The 18106-nt window shown below is 43.8% G+C and overlaps 1 protein-coding gene across 1 annotated transcript in view; it reads left to right on the forward strand.

Moving 5' to 3' along the window:
* The window catches only part of LOC105189359 (limbic system-associated membrane protein), a 68606-nt gene extending 52471 nt beyond the window's left edge, over positions 1-16135 (forward strand). Inside the window, exons 4-6 of the mRNA XM_011151410.3 lie at positions 8850-9005; positions 9658-9991; positions 12937-16135. Coding sequence (XP_011149712.1) covers positions 8850-9005; positions 9658-9991; positions 12937-13076 — 630 coding nt within the window. The 3' untranslated portion in view covers positions 13077-16135. The remainder of the gene's footprint in view (positions 1-8849; positions 9006-9657; positions 9992-12936) is intronic.
* Positions 16136-18106: the final 1971 nt, after the last annotated feature.

The following is an 18106-nucleotide window of genomic DNA, read 5'->3' on the forward strand; positions in this document are numbered from 1 at the left end:
CTTTACGCATCGTCAGAGTCCCTGCAAATATTACGTCGGCGAAACGATCCGCGTTTTCAACGTTTCCACTTTTCCTGCGACCTCTCTCTCTCTCTCTCTCTCTCTCTCTCTCTCTCTCATTCGCGTTATAATGAGATTATTCACTTCGTGCCTGAATCAATTTTTCTCACGGCGCGCATTGCGCCCGATGTTCCCGGAATGAAATGGATGACTTGATCTTCAAGGCATGAATACGAAATGATGGAAAAGAGCAGAAATAATATCGCAGTGCGTCGAGACGCTTCTCCAGTTGCGAAAATCAATGGTTCGATTTATTGTCCCTCGTCGCATCGAATGATTGATCGCTCGGAGCATTTCTGTCGCGGACGATACGAAAGTTGCAAAATCTAAGGCCACTTATGCAAAACTCTCTGTTCCTGTCACGAATCGCATATAACCCGCGGTGTATCCCGCGCGCCGTCGCCGACCATGAATAAAAGATGAATTCATGCGCGTCTTGTGTGTAGTACAGAAATACAGAAACAAGAAACAAGGCCGCCTTAGGCTTCTTCGCCGTTGCGGCGAAGTAAAAAACAAGTAAAAAGCGCCTCGTCGCGCTAGGACGAGGTAGGAAAGAAGAACCGGAGGGAGAAAAAGGGATGAAATTGCATTACGTCTTGTCTATGTAACTGCTGCCGCGCGGAAGTTTGTTCTCTCTCCGCGATGAAGCAGCGCGCATCACGTTGTAACGGTCGCCTGTCGCCTGAGCCGAGCGTCTCGAGATGTATCTTTAAATGAGGTGCAAACAAGAGCCTAAAGTGTCGTTTAATCGAGAGCGGATGCATGCGACCGGGTCTGAAGGATAGGTTCTATTCCGAGCAGCAAAGTCCCTCGCTCATTGATTTTCTTTCCATTCTGATTGAAATTTCACTCATTCGACGGACGTTACTATATTTATATCGCATTACAAATTTAAATTTTTCACTCAATTAAAGTCTCCGTGATATCTTTCACTATCTTTCACTATCGGCGCCTGATTATATATGCATTCGTCGTGAAAGCACAATTTGCGCAAGTGGTAGTTCGCCCCTTCGCAAAATCCTCCCGATTAGATATACTTCACTCCGTATCTCCGCTGCTTTAAGCGTAAGACCGGATGATTGGTATAAATTCCCGCGCGTATTGCCACTTATAAGATATCGTATAAATTATCAGAGCGCTCTTCCTTTCGTGTTTCATCAACGAGTTCCGGGATTCCTCAATTTAAAGCGCCATTTATCTTGGCGCGGAGCGCGCCGAAAAAGTTTCGCGCGCGTAAAAGTTGCGCGACGGAAATATTCAAAGTCGTTTTTATTCCGCCGAGGTCTTTTATTCTCCGTTCCCTCAAGTATCGGGCGTTATTTTAAAGACAGGGAAAGCCTGAAATATCGAAGGGCGGATGTTTCCTTTACGGCGTCGTATCTGTCCGTGTGTATTCGGGGGAAACGAATTTTCGCGCGCGGCCGTGATTGAAGTACCGGAAGTCAAACGCGCCGGGATCCCGTCTACAGTGATTCGTTTGATTGTGCGAAACTCGCGCGATTGTTGTTTCGACGCGGGGCGCTTGCGGGAGAGGGAGCCGAGGGGCAGAGGAGGCCGGGTATCTTAAGTGGCTTTCGGTGCGATAATTAATCGTTACCTCGAAGAACTGCGATTCACGTTCGGGGAGGGGGGGAAGGGCTCGAGCGCAAATCACGCATGGTATCCTTGATCCTTTGCCCGATGGCCTGCTTCGCGCAAGCTAGCAATTTCGCTATCAATTTATGCGCATAACATTACGCGATTTCATAATGGCATTAACTTATTCCGCCCAGATTTATTCGTGTATTGGATGTAATGCACTTATCTCGCTCCGAAACGCGTTGACGTTATGCAGATGCACTCGTGTATAATGGAAACGGTCGGCCGAAAAGATTACCGGCAAATTTGCCGCCGGCTGCCGGAAACGCCGCGGGCGGCGGGAGGACGTCGACCTCCCGACGCGGTAAATCACGCGATAAATGCCAAACCGCCGCACCGGCGATAAAGGACGAGTGAGTACGAACGCGCGAGAGCGCCGCTATCGCCGTCGAGTGTTACGAGAGGACTCGACGTTTTACACCACGCACCTCTCAGCTTCATCGTCAGCGGAGAAAATGGATGTACCGGTTACTGTGGCCGGAGCGGAGTGCATTCGCGAAAAATGTCCACGAGCGCGATGAATCGCAGAATAAGACGCGCGCGGCGGTAATATAACGGGGAATATCTTCATGGTGGAGCACAAGAGAGGCACGAGGGAGAAAGAGAGAGAGAGAGAGAGAGAGAGAGAGAGAGAGAGAGAGAGAGAGAGAGAGAGAGAGAGAACAAAGGGAGGCGAAATCCTTTGAGAACGCAGTTGGGGCGAATGAGAAACTGGAGAAATGAGAAATTAGCGGGAATGAAAGAGTTAGGGAGAAGAATTTTTCCGTCGGCAGACATTAAATTCTGCGCTCCTTCTTGAATGTCTTCTCGCGAGTACCTTCCCGCGTCACGTTTGCGAGGTTGTCTTTTTCTATTTCGCGGATAATACGGGCTTTCCTCCGTTCGAGTCGCCGCGCAAAGTCCGTTACTGAAACGGGAGGCTTTAAGAGCTCATCCCTTCGAAACCGATGCCGCAAAGCTTTATGGCAGCACCCGGCCTTTGGCGCGATTCCTTTGCATTTGATTTAATTTGTCGAACATCTGTGTTAGAAGCGTGTAAGTCTCTGTCAGAAACGCTATTCTACGCAGACACAAGCTAAATGAGACATATTACGGCAGAAGACACGATTGATAAACATTGCGATTAGGTACATCGGACAGATTGAGTCTATCAAGAACGTCAGCGTTTCTCGTTGGATTATTGACATTTCAGGATTACTCGACTAGGTCAGAATTTTGGTCGATTGAATGATAATTTGGAATTTGGAATTGGTGTGTCGTTGGTAATGAGAGGAAGGAAGATAGAATAGTTAAAGAGCAGAGATTCAATAACACGAGGGATCAATGCGATGGAACGAACGGTAATGAGAATCATAGCGATCGAAATTAAACTTCGATATATCAATGCACGGAATATCCATTTACAGAGCCAACGCGACGTGACGCCATTTTACGCCATTTAACGACAACTGTAATTTCTTACAAAATAATACGGCACTCCGCTAATCAAGATGAAACGTTCAATACGCGCGGCAGTTTATTTATTTAATGGAAAATCCGATAGCTCAAATCCTTCGTACGTGTCAAATACACAGTGTTATTGAAAGCGCCGTGTACAAATCACCCCTTCGATTGGTTAACGTCAGTCACGCCTAAAACGATAACATCAATATTTGGTTAGATTAAGTAACAGATACAGTGATTGAACAATGTGCAATAATTAACCGCTGCATTTTCGCGCTTCGATACATCAAAATCGACGTATCGATTATAATTGTTTTCAAACCAAACCTCGGAAGTGCTCCCTCATTAAGTTATAATCAATGCGCAAACTTGTTGTCGCCTCGCGTCTGCGAACGTACTCGGAAATTAATTTCATACTCACAGACTGTTAAAATCGCATACATATATACGTAGCTAGACAACGCTTTTACGTATAAAAATCACAAGTTTCAAAGTTCATAACACGAAGATGAAGATAACTAGCGTTCCGCGATAACTTCCGCAGAGTGGGATGAATGTTTTACGACAAAACAAGTTGGAATCGTTTATAATTATAGCACACGGACAGTTAGCTTCAATGTGTCAGCGAAACATAGCTTCCAAGTTCCGTCCGATCACGTGAGCGATGTTGTCGCCTCAAGTTTTCGCGGCCGTGACGTCTATAGAAGGCGACTATGTAGTGGTTGGCGTGATTCCCGCGCGGTAGGTGAAGGAACTTTCCTCATTACAAGAATACTTCCAGAACGGTTTGGCTCTGATAAACGAATGAACTTTCGGTCTTCCTTATCGCCGAACCCGACGCTATATCGATCAAAGAGTTGAGAGTGATCGCAGGATTGCAGCGGCGATGGGGCGGCTACCTTTAATTTCCTTCTTGCCGGCTGACGTGACGTCCCACTCCGCAGGAGTGGAAGCACTTTTATCCATCGTCAAATGTTCCCTTTTTGTGTTTTCTTTTTCCTTTTCCTTCATTAATCGAATACTTTCGGCCACGAATTTGCGCGTCGCCTGTCAATTCTTTCGACCGCCGTCGCTTCCTTCCTCACCCTCTCTCCATTCTCCGTTCACGTCGTTAATTTCCACGGATATCTGGAGTGCGGCGATATAAGTTACCGATTGCAGCCGGCAATTTCTGGGCCAGCGGATAAAGAATGTGCGGTACGGTTCGCCTGTGCACGCCGTATAATCGGGGTATTTCCCAATTAAATCTCCACGCGTGGTAGTTGCCACCTTAGCACACGGAGCCGCTTGTGCGCGTTTCTCTCGTGTGAGTGTGTGTGTGTGTGTGTGTGCGCGCGCGCGCGCGCAGGCAGGTATACCATTACTTGTCTCTCTATACAGAGTCTTTCTTGCTTAGGCCAGCAGCCCCGTCGAGACTCGGTTTAATAGCATCCCGCGGGAATTCCGGGACTATCGGTTACCTAACCCGCGTCTCTAATAAGACCGATGATGATCGAGCCGAGCGAAACAACGTAAGAGGAAATTAAGTGCGGAGGCTCGGCGAGTCGGACATGCTACTCCAATTTGCATTTCGTTCCAAGTTTTAATTGGTTTTAATCCTTTGCGGCCTACACACCTCGCTTCGCGTACGAACTTTCAATCCTTTCCGTTGAGAAGGTAAACAGACCCTGCCGTTCTACCTTTACGGACTTTCAACCGCTTCCCCCGTAAGGTAGATATCCCTCAACACTTTTTTGTTTGAGCTAAAAATAATTAGAAACAGGTCAGTTGGGAGCACTGCGTTGCTATAAGCGACGCTGAAGAATTAACGTTTTTATGTTCCACGTTCTATTAGCGACCTACCTAGGGATCGATTGTTTTTAAATAGTTCTTTCTAGTTATACAAGTTACATGTCGAGCAAGTGGAACGATCATATATCATTATATCGAGAATTACACAGAGTTGCTGGATATTTCACATCTTGTGGACGTCTTCCAACGACAATCTTTATCAGACTTTACAACGTACTTTTATTGTACTTGTATCGAGTCTTCAAACGCGCTAACCATGAAAAGGAAAAATAATGGAGACAAACAAGTAAAACGAATTGATATTTTTATATGTGAATTCTTTTCATCCTTTATATAAATAAAAATGATCAAATATATCCTACATTTGCAATTTTTGCTCCGAATTTATACGAAACATAAACCCTCTGCTGTTCAGGATAAACTGATTTTTGTATATATTTTATTCAAATTAAATTATTGATCTGTAGAAGACAACTTTCAAATTTCAAACAAATACTTGAATTAGACGTTCCTCGTGATAAAAATTGTAAATTTCCATCGCGGAATTATGATACCATATACGTATAAGAACGAAATTTTATGCGAAGATTAGATAAGGATTTCATTCGGTGTGTCGCGCGTATATGAAAAAATATTTCCCTATCTCTGTTGTAATGAGAGCTTGCAGGATGCGTTTTGCTTTTATCCAGCGCGGTCTAAATAACGCGGCTTATGCTATGTAGTTGGTCACGAAGCAGCAGTCTTTTCAGTGGACCTGTAATAAAGGCTCTTTGTGAAAAAAGCGTAGAAAGTTATGAAAAGCGTAAAAAGCATTTACCTCTTCCCCTCCCTCTCTCTCTCTCTCTCTCTCTCTCTCTCTCTCTCTCTCTCTCTCTCAGTTCAAAAGTTAGCGTAGATTATTGTGTCTCTGGGAAAAAGTGCCGTTAAAAAGAAACATCCTCTTTAAGCGTAATCAATGTAGACAAACATGGCAGAGAAGAAGCGATGGAGAAGAGAAGGGTCGATGTATGGTGCAATCTTGTTTTCCCTGACAGAGGAAAAGTACAATTTTGCGTGGAGAGGAGATGCGCCGCTAGAGTTCCCGCAGAGTGGCTATGTAGCGCGCGCGTTCAGGAAATACATGGAAGAGAAATAGACTGAGTCATCCTTCACGTGTAATCTTTGTTGTAACATACATTAGCTCCTTGAGAGCTTTACTGTAGCTCAGTCGTTTCGGTCTCCTAATGGACGTGGAAGCTTCCCTAATTGGCTACGCAAGTATCTCGTGCAGTGGATGGAGTCCACGTACTCAGCAGCTAGGCGAAGACGGTTGCTCGTCCTGGCAATCCGTATGTGTGCGTATTCGTGCTAGGGGTTGGTTGAAACCGAACGGCAGACGTCGAAGGAATTCGCGCCGTCTTTGTGCTCGCACTCTCTCCCGCCGCCTGTTCGCGAAGACACCGGGGAAGTTCTCGTAACTCCATGCCGATTGAGGCAAACTCCACTACCCGATAACTTCCACCAGTCAAAGACTAGCGACGTAGCACAGGTACACACACGCCCTTGCCATATTGGATTCGCCGTTACACGCCGGTGCGCCGTAGATAGGTCCTTTTCAGCCTGGAATCCAGGATTACAGCAAGCACTCTGGATTATCGGGCTCGGCGGTACCAGAAATGTCATATCCTCGGGAATTGGTTTCCTCAGGATGTATTACGTGAAATCGGTCTAATTATGTTCTGACTGCGGGGGGGGGGAGGCGGGAGGGGGGACGGGCCCCAAGACGGTTATGACGAGGCTCGGCCCGTACCGTATCCGGATATAAAAAATGATTGGATCGGCAGAGTGACGTTTCTCCTGATTCGTTCGATCGAAACTTCATTTCAGGAGGATGGATTCGCGCGCGACTTTTCGTGGCGAGTGTACATGTATCGGATGTGTTCTCATAACAAGTTGGATTGCGCAGAAACACTGTTTACACGGCTGAACGACGTCTTTCCTTCCTTTATTCGGCAGTACATAACCGAAAGTTTCCAGGCTTCCCTGTGGAATCAAATGTCTGTGTGTGTTTCGCAATGTAAGCTTTGTTATCGCGAAGTAAGCTCACATACAATTAGTGTGGGAAAAGTTTGCATCCGACAATGGAAATGAGAATAATCGTGAGGATGAAAGCAAGCGTCATTAAATGCATATATTGGTTTCGACGTATTGTGTACATTTCCAGGGGATGATTCTTTGGAGAACGACAATTGGCTCCTTGCGTTACGATGCTGCGGCAACTTCCGTGTGACCTATTGCATTTTAACGAGACACATTCGACTAAGAGTACGTGCAGCGGATCATTATGTAGCTCGTTAGATAGTTCGAGGCGCTAGCGACATTTCTGTGTGTCCTGATTTCGGAGCAGCATTACGTAAAATGTCTACGACGGCTTCGAATTAAAGCCGCGATAATAGGAACTTTCTAGTTGGAAGTAATTAAATTGCACTGAAAGCTGTTAACTCAAACAACATTCCCATCGTCACATTTGAAAGAAATAATGGCTTGTGTCATTATGCGATAAAATTTTTTATATAGTTCTCTGAAAATAGTAATAATTTACTGTTAACATAATTGACATTTATATGATATCTCGCAAAGAGAGAGAGAGAGAGAGAGAGAGAGAGAGAAATGTATTTTTTGATAACACGCGGGAAACGCACGGAAAGAAATAACCTAAATGAATCGATGTAGCCAATAAATGTCGCTCGTATATTGTGCGGTGCGGCGAACGTGACATAAAGCCAATGTATATGACCCATTCGTTATGAGGTCCCTTAATGTAACACGCTGCGCTTGAGATGGGCGATAAAACGCACACATAAAGAGTAATAGCGGATTTTTATGCACCTTTACTCGTGATGATCTGCATGTACAAGAGTTTCGAACAAAATACCGATTTATTTTCAAGCCGAGAGAGCTATTAGAAAAAAAGGTTCTTAAAAGATTTCCCTATAATAATCCTCACGGAAAGAAGATTAAAGCTAAGCGGATGAAAATTTCAAAGTGCATTGTCTTAATGCAAAACAATGGAAAGTTCCTAATTAATACATTTACAAATCTCAACTGTTGCTTTATATATATATATATATATTTAAACAATTAAAACTTTGACAAATGGTTATATAAAATGGACAAAGAATGAAGAGAGAGAGAGAGAGAGAGAGAGAGAGATACGGGTGGCACCTGACGCTTTGGATATAATTAAAAAATGAAGGAAATTAGCAATACCGTTACGTGATGAAAACACGTGTGATGCAACCGCTATCCGATATATCGAGCATAGCACAGCTTCGTGGTCAGTACGCTAGGGAATGAAAATTAGCTCGAAATTAGGGTGCTCTAATGGGCGTGATAATTGATATTCGATGCGCGTTGAGGCTTCTCCCTCATACTGCCTCACTTGACACATGTTGTTTCCTCTATATATTGTTACCCTAAATTGCTTAACTGCCTACGATCTCTATGCCGTGTAAATAGCTTTCATTATCCAACAATTGTCTTTGCGTCTTGTGGAGATAGATAAACTTAATGTAATCATGATTATTCATTTTATGATTGTTATAGGATTGACGATTCTATGACAGTTGTCAAATCACTTGTCAAAACTTGAAGACGAAATTATTTTTCAATTCCCTAAAGTACCTAAAAATTATATTGCACTTCATAATTATCTAGCCTCGACGATTAAATTTTATTTTATTATTCAATCGATTCAATTTTCACTTTCTCGCAATATTTCAAAGTATTTACGTGACATATCCTTATAGGCCTAAAAAATTAAGCAACGATGCCTGTCCTGAGATTACTCGTTACTCCTCGAAATGTATGTTGAGATATACTATAAATAATATATAGATAATGCATATTTATCCTCTCTTGTTTTATTTTTGTTATAGATCACGTGGGTGAGGCGAAGAGACAGACAACTGTTGACAGTCGGCACCAGCACGCACTCGATCGACAAGAGATTTGTCGTCAGGCACTCCAGCACCGATTGGGCACTTATGATACGTACCGTAACGGTAGACGATGCCGGCATATACGAATGTCAGGTATTTCGATGATTGTTTCGTTTCACTATAAAATTAACAGCGTGTTTATATTTGTGACGACATCAGACACTATTCGCATGTTTTGCAAACAACGTTGTTCGGTTTCGGTTGTCTGGGTCTTACTTTAGAATGGTGGAACCCTACATCAAGAATAGGGTTGAATCTTTCGAATGGCTATTTAAAACAGCTTCAGTTTTCACTAGCAGCTTGAGTAAGCTTTCTAGTGCACGGTTCCGTGAACTTTCGTCAAAGGTTCCGCATTGAAAATGTCAATTAAAATGTCAAAGCAGTCGACCACGCGTCTTACATGCGAGTATCTAAGGTCACGAAGACGCACCGCGTCTTTAACCTCAAGCAGGCTTTCAAAACGATAACCAATGTGTCGCTCGTTTGGTGACAAACACAATTTTTATCGATGATATATCTTAATTAATTATTTTTACAAGATCGCTAGAGTCAATGAGATCAAACGACGACTGCTTTTTTCTTTCATTATCTTAAAGAGTTATTATCCTTAAGGACGTATTGATGCAGGAAGAGCGATTGATTCGAGTCGCGCATCGACGAGTACAAAGAGATTACACAACTCTCTGTACTTTCTTTCAAATCGTGTCGTGAGGGGTTAAAGGGTACCGCTATATCGCAATTGCAGGTGACGTCGCATCCGGTGCAACGAAACTTTGCCCGTTTGAAAATCACGGAGGCGTACTCGATAATACCAGGTGCGCCTGATCTACATGTGAAGCAAGGCTCGAGCCTCCGTTTGGAATGCCAGCTGATGGCGGCTACGGAAAAGCCTCTTTACGTCTTCTGGTATCGTCAGGGCCGCATGATAAATTACGACGAGGAGCCTGGCGTCGACGTCAAGCTAACGACGAGCGGCTCCATCTTGACGGTGAACAAAACGAAGCTTACGCACGACGGTAACTACACGTGCGTACCTAGCAACGCCAAGGCGGCTTCCGTCATGGTTCATGTCATCGAAGGTGAGGAATATACATTCCCTCGATAATCCTTTTGCTGAACTTTGCTCGCAGGAACTTTCGAATGTCGAAATAAAATCGAATAAAATATCGCTCTGTGTTGATTCGCACCGAAAGAATAACACACCAGGTATAGCCGACCTAATTTCAAGTGCTGCAGTTTGTAGTAGAAAAATAATAGACATCTCTCCCATCGCGAATATCGAAGCTTTTTCTACACAACTAGATACAGATTAGAAAACTAGGAAAACTGGCTGACGAGTTGATTGCAATAGCATTTCTAAACATGCATGAATGTGTTGTGCTCTGCTCCGCGCTCTCTTGATGAAAAGCAACATGTAGTGACTATTTGTACAGAGACTATGGGCAAACAGTCAACGAACAGTTGGTATACATCGAGAAAATCCTGTAAAAACGCGTCGGTCGACGTCGTTGACGCTGACAACGTTCACGGAAGCGTGAACGTAAGCGCTGCAAGAAACAAAACTCTGCTGACCACACGAGCTTACATTGAGCGGGGCATATTAAATCGTCCGTAAATTACAGGGACGTGTTTGACGCGGAACGACGACTGCCAGAGGTCCGACTTGAGCAAGAGATCCCCGTGCCCTCCCCCTGTGTTATGGGGCCTACTCGTGAACGTGTCTGTAGACAGAATATATCCGCGATGCCTCCGCATATAACGCGGCGGTAATTGACTCGCTCCAGTTACTCCGACGAAGATCGGCGCCGATCGGCCCGTGAAAGTTCCGCGGAACTTGAATATTCATTAGAGTAAGAGCCGAACAATTAAACGGTTGTAGGAAGCTCATTACGATCGGATTTAGCGGCTCTCGTGGACGCATTCATCCCCGTTGTAGCTCGTCCGCGATAACAGAAGGGCGGCTCAAAATTGTACGACCGGCTCTCTAACGACGAAACTTTTACCCTCTCGAGTTCGCCGCGAGGACCAAGTTCGACGCAATTTTTCGAAAGTACGGCGTAACTTCAGGCCGGCTTTACTTACACTTTAACGCGCTTAGTAACTACGTAATAACGCGATAGCCCGCAGGGCATTATCAAACTTATCTATTATTTTCCCCTTTCCAAGGAGCGCGCGCGCGCGATACCTCGGATTTTATTTTAATTTTTTGATACGCTTTTGATATCCGCGATACGAGGCAGAAAGTCTTGGAGGCAGAAAATTCTCTAGGATATTGATCTACAGTCTGTTTACGGTGAACGTCTTATACTACTTTCTTTAGCCAAGTAAGCTTATTCTTCTAAAGAATATGGAAGAAATTAATGTAAATATATAGAAAAAGGTACACCTCACCGAGTTTTTCATTTTGAAATATGTTATAAAGGATGAAATTCTGAGTGACTTTTCCTAATACAATTATATGGGGGTCGCTTATAGTTTCTGATATGACTTCAAAGTTTTATAATTGTACGTCGAAGTATATTTGAAGTAGACAAGCAGTTTTCATTCACTTTAAATATAGGAAACAGTACATATAAGCGGGAGAGGGGTTCCTCCTCAAACAAATCCTAACCTAACCTAATTTATTGCGTCTTTATATATTTTTGGACATTGTTGAAAAAAGTTCTCTTAAGATCTATCACTTATCACCTGGCTCAACTTAACTTATTATAACGTCTGCATATAACTAGGTGTTGTGGCTTTTAAGGAGATCTTTTCAACATCGCCCAACAATATATAAAGATGCAATAAGTTAGGCTAGGATGTTTTTAGGGAGGGGGTGCGGAGCCCCTCTCCCGCTTATATGTACTGTTTCCTATATTTCTATGTATATACTATGTTTGGATTAACTGTTTGGATTATGCTATAAGTAATCTCAGCTTATGATATCTGGAATTTAATTCCAGGATAATCAAAATTCCAAAATCAAATTAAACTAAAATATCTTGAAAACTATAATCCTCATATAGTTGTATCAGGAAGTCACTCAGAATTTCAACCTTTTCATAACATATTTCAAAATGAAAAAAATCGGTGAGGTGTACCCTTTTCTATATATTTACCGAAATTAATATATCCGATTCAGTACGAAGCAATCTTTGAAAATCTTTCCGCGTCAAAAAATTGCATGGGAAACTTTCTCCGGTAGAGCCAGTATCGTACGTACCAAACTTTACAATTAGCAGCGACTTGGATTCAAGATTATGTAGAGAAGAGAGCGAACGTCTCTTGACGCCAGGTCGACAGATATTCCTCATTCAATGTTTGTCGAGTCTCCGTTGACGTCGGTGCACGTGACAACTAGGGGAGCGTTATGCACGTGACCGGACTGTCAAGAGGTATTTTCTACAGCAAGGGGAGTGAAATGATCCGCGTTTCATCTCTTAGATCTCAACTAAGAACGTCGGGCAGTCGCTGAGATCGCTTAAAACGTCGTCTCTGTTCCCGTGGGAGAATTTCGTCACCCTATTTGGGAAAAACATTTCTTCGCGCTCTTTTTTTCCCTGAAAACGTGACTGCTTCTCATGGCTCACCCGTACATCTTTAAAACATTTGCCGGTACGAATGATTTAAGACGAAACGATAGGTTTCAGTTTTCTCGTCGTCCCTGTTTGAATTATCGCACTTTTTAATCATTCGTCTCAGATTTTCGTAAAAAAAGCACAAAGAGTTGGAGACAAACAATAGAAGGATCTACAAGTGGCAAATCAATATCTTGTGTTATTTGCTGAGCTTAGACTGTAACGGTAATTCCCAACAGCAGAGAAGCAGCATAAAGATTTTCACGGTGTCCCACGTTGGCAGAAGTGCAAATAGGCAGAAGCGCTTCGCCGCAGGACCGCAGGACCTCATTCGCCTCATTGTGTTAAGATCCCGAGCTCTTGGTATTCACGTGAAAAAGCAATCTAGAATTAAGTGATCCGCGTACGTAGCCACGTGCCTCCCGGTCCATCGTACATAGCGCAGCTTTCTAATCTCGTTGCAGAGGAGGAGAAGCCGGCGGCGATGCACGGCGGCGACAGAAGGAACCTCAGCCCGGCAATTTTGGCGAGCAACTTCCTGGTATCCTTCCTAGCGGCCGTCAGCTGGAGGATACCGAGTTTCACGAGCCTTTACCCGACGTGAATTACCGCAACGCCGGCGGCATCCTTCGGCCCGTGTCCCTCCGCGTCAAAACGGAGCCCACTCCCGAGGAAACGAGTTCCCAGGCGTCGTCCTCTGCTGCTGCTGCTGCTGCTGCTGCTGCTGCTGCTGCTGCTGCTGCTGCTTGGCACGACACGATTCCGCCGTTCGTTCCGCACCGAGAAGAGACTCCAGTGTGCCGGGAACTCCAGTGCGCGTGGTATCGCGGATACCGTTTGCGACCTCGGTTTTATCTTACGTGTGTTTTTCTTGCGTCGTACTAAATAAACGCGGGTTCAGGTGGCTCAGTGCGGTTCACGCGTTCGGCGTGCCCGTCTGACAGTGTCCTGTGTGGCTCAAGGGTAGAGAATCGCCAGCGGGTATCCTCGGGTTTCGGTGCACCTGCGAGGCGCCTCCCACTTCAACCCCTCGCTCCTCTTGTACTACCTAGTATCTTGGCCCGTGCTCGCGTGAGTGTCACGTAAATGCGCTTAGCCGGACGATACTCCGTTTCGGAATTGAGCTAGCGGTTTACGTAGGATACGTTTCACTCTTGAAACACTTCCGCGTAATCTTCGCGTTTGGTCGCGCGCGCGCGCGCGTCGTACGGTTACTATCGGCGTGTGACGGTTGCGCGAAATGCGAACGAGATGAAAATTTGTCATGTGTTCACAGGCGTTAAAGTGCAGTTTCTTTCTTGTCGCACCGGTAGATTTCGCTGTAACAATGAGTTCGAAGACAACGTTGCCGGACGGGAACTTTAGAATTCGGAGAAATTAGCAAATTCGATCGTCCGTAAAGATACATATCTGAGGGGGATGATACAAAGCGAACGAAAATCTTACGACGCGGGAACAGTATCACGCTGCTATAAATTTGCCACCGCGTGGGCCCGCCGCGCCGTTTCTATTGAATGAAAAGCTGTGCTATGGTAACGATATTTTTCTAACAATGTTTTTCCTCCGTCGTTCTCCCGTTATTCCTCACGCTCGAGTGTGACCGTCGCGACCGCCGCGTTAGTTGTGTCGGATGTAACCATGTAAGTCGCAGCGAAACGAGAAGATTATGAAACCATGGTACTAAGATACGTTTCGGTTTTCCAAGATACGCGTCGGCGGAGAATTCGCGTAAGCAGCAGGGAATTCCGGATTGATTTGCACAGGAAACTCAGCTTCTCGCGGAAAAGCCGTTTCCTCGATGGAAGCCTTTCCGAAGCTCGGTATGCGGCTCTCGTCGATGTCCTTCAGTGTGTGTGATCGGCGCGAGCCGGTTTCTTCGTACGTGCATTCTACATATACCTATATACATATACGTACATATATATTCGTTATGTACACAAAAATACACTATGTATATATGGTGAGAGCTCGATTTATCGTTCTTCCAATTAATGCATGTATCGTCGATATTTTCGAACCCCAAAGTGATTCGTGTCGCTTATCGTCTGCCGCACTCATTGGTGGGATATGTTTTTCGCTCGGTTCAGATGTTCCCTTTGAAAGCGTTCGATCGAGCTTTCACCGTATAGGCTATATACGATACGTTATTATATAACGTAGTAGTCGCGCGTGCGCGCGCGCGCGTCCTGGAAATTCTGTTTGTCGTCCATCGAGTGTCGCGATAAAATTGTAATGGGCACACACACTTTCCTTTCTCTTTTCTCCTTCTTCTTTTTGCAATTAGGCAAGGCTTTTGTCACTACGGTACAACGATAAAAAGATCCATTTCCAACGTACTTTAACGACGAGAAATAAGGAAAAGTTTAAGTGAAAATCTCGCTTTAACTCCGGTGACTGACGCAACAACAAAAATATATGTATATATTTCGTATAAAACTTGTTAATTCTGCGCTTTCCTCGGTGGCGAAAAGTTTGAATGAAATTTCTTTTTTCAAGCTGGCTACTTCAACAAGATCGCGCTTCGGTAAGGCAAGCAGAATTTTTGCGACAACTTGATTACGCGAGCCTGAGGTGGATGAGCGACGTTCTTTCCGCGCTGTAGAAGCCTTACCTCAATCCCCGTCGACTTTCACAGTGCCATTGTCATGGCGCGGGAGTTTCCCCTCCGCGTCTTGAAATTCTTCGGGTGGGTATATATCGAGACATTCGCTGTCTACTCACGCTCAGTGTGTGTGTGTGTGTGTGTGTGTGTGTGTGTGTGTGTGTATGTGTGTACTTATCTTTAAACAAAAATTAAATACAAACATCTATACACATACACGGTCGAATGAATGTCCGGTGTAAATGCAAAGTAGAGGAAACAGCGAACATCGATGCAAACGTTTACCGTTTGTTCTTTGCTTCTTCCGCTCAATATATACCCACCCTTTTGTGCATCCTCAAGATTGGCGAATAATTCAGCCTCGGATGGCTCGTCACGCGTGATGTGAGCGGTGAAATCTTTCGAGAAAGGTACAACACTTCTTCTTCTGCCATTTCATGCAGAATCGAGACTTGTTTGACTAACTACATACTAACAACAATGGAGGTTTTTCCTTCTGTACAAATGCGTGGAATCATACAAACGACCTTGCTCATTGGTGCTAAGTATGGCTAACGATGGAGAGCTGTCGTCGCGGCTCCTTTCATTCAGAATAACGAGGATGACGCGAGAAAGTCAGCCAAAAGGTGTGTAAAAGCAGCCCAAAAGTTCGGGATACTCTCAGACTATTTAACGACAACCCTTAGGCATTCGTCTGGGTATTTAGCGTCAGTTTGTCGAGCGTGAAATTTCAATCGTAAAATCACGGAGGGAGAAAAGCAGTAGGGAGTGACGGACGAAGAAGTGTAATTCGAAAGAACTCTCGCGTTTCCGCGACGGCTACCGATGTTTTGTGAAATGGCGAAAGCTCGGTGCGCTGGTCTCGTGGTTTTTTCGGCGGCGGAAAATGCGTTGGTTTCACGGTTTCGACCGTATATCTCGAATTTTATGTACGGCACGCACGACACGTGGCGATGCGGCCGCGGACACGCGCTCATCAACGTTATTTATCTGGATACCTGGAATCAATGTAAATATTAAACATTCTAACTACGCATTCAATAAAACATTAATCGTCACTATACCAGCGTAATTATTCATTCTCAATCTCTTGCAGAAGTATCCCTGTTTATCATTTCGAGTAACCAGATATCCTTTTTCAATATGTATCAAGTTGTTACGAAAGTTATTACGAAAGGGATCATCTTTATTTCAAAATGGCAGGATGTTAAATGAATATATATAGATAGATGTTATAGATGTAATCTTTAAAAATTACATGCGTAATTCGTTATCTTTCTGAGTAATATTGTAATTTACCATTTTTTACGATCGTCGATATCCATGATTAGGTATTTTTGTATCTAGCATGTAAACAATATAAACGAGTATAGGTATGATTAAACGTTATTTATCAGAATTGGCTGTTCCAGCAAATTCTAACATTGTTGTATTCTCTCTGTGTCTCTCTGTTTGCTGCATGTTTATTCTTTTACGGATAATATAAAAAACTGTTTCTTTTTTATTACGTTTTCAACAACGTCAAAAGCCGTAACTCCACACGATACAGGTAAGGAGAAATTATCGTTTCCTACCACGCGGTTGTACATTCTTATTAATCGACCCCTCTCAACATTCTAAGAACCCTAAGAAAAATAGAATCAATGACGGGATATTATTCCTCGTGACTCACATGCTACCCATTATAGCGTATTACAACATATTTTGCGTGAACACGTACGTTCGCGTGTTTGCTCTCTTTAATCATTCGCATCGATGACATCTATGTGAATGTGAACGTTACACGTTTTCGCTGTATATTTGTTAATAAAATGCTAATCCCCATCAATTTCAGTGTCCATTTGTTAAAAATATAATAACGTTTTAATCTGAATATGCATGATATTATTTTTCTTCCATTAATAATACTTTCCGACATTACTTACTTGTGTTTGAACGGCTCACGTGTATCGCACAGTTTGTCATGTGATTAATGTGTATAACACGTCGCGTGCTATACATATTGCAAAATGTGGGAAACTGTTTTAATATAATACCATCGTAAAAGTACGCCGTGAAACGAAGTGATCGCGTTGAGTCTTTTGTTACAGCGATATAAACCATATATCTACCGGAAGCACCTGGGATCCTCGATATAACCGTCGCGAATCCCGTTCTCCGTTTCGATTTACACTCGTCGTAAAAAGGAATCCACTTAATCGCGCATTGAGCTTGACAGGGAAGCAGAAATAGCAGCGCCCAGCAAGGACGAGGTTAAGGTCGGAGCTAAATAGGATTTAACCCACGCACAAACCTCCGGTAAAAGGTAGGAAAAGCGAGAGGTGGGCTCGCGATATCGTCAATAAAATTCCACCGTCGTTGAATGTGAAAACGTACACGACGAGCCAGCAGCTCCCCCATTAACGTAATAAAAAGTCAATTAGACGGCGACGGCAGATAATAACGGAATCGCACCACAGAGAGAGGAAATTACGGATATGCTCGGGAAGTCCTTTCTCAATTATGTGAGTGTCAGCTAAAACGACCCAACCGCTCTCGGTTGGCAATTAACGTAATAAAAACTTAATTTAAAAGAATGCTAATCAGCACAGCCTAATACGTCAGCAGCTGTAAGTGTCGTTGAGAGTTATCGCGATAAGAATGACTCCCCTCCGTTCCCCCACACGTCTTCCACAATTTTTCCTTAATCTCGTTGAATGTGCGCTTTTTTTAAATACAAGTCTAAATTAAATACAAGTAAAATTCGACGTCGCTCCGTGAGCTGGGCGAGCTATACGTGTGATTTATGAATGTTGTAAAAAGAGAAAGAGATGAAATTAAAATAATGAATATCACCGGGAATTGTTTTATCGAATAACTGCTACATGAAACAGCAGTTGTCGCAGATGTCCTTACATTGAGGTGATGGTAAATTCGATAGAGGAGAGAGCAGTTAATTGGATATCCACGAACTTGTGGCAGAAACGAGCTTATAACCGTGGTTGCTTATAATTTCGACTTGTATTTAAATTTCAAGCGCTAATATACTGAGT

Source organism: Harpegnathos saltator, unplaced genomic scaffold (genome assembly GCF_003227715.2).
Source record: "Harpegnathos saltator strain DR-91 unplaced genomic scaffold, Hsal_v8.6 scaffold203, whole genome shotgun sequence".
In the NCBI taxonomy this organism is placed as follows: Eukaryota; Metazoa; Arthropoda; class Insecta; order Hymenoptera; family Formicidae; genus Harpegnathos; species Harpegnathos saltator.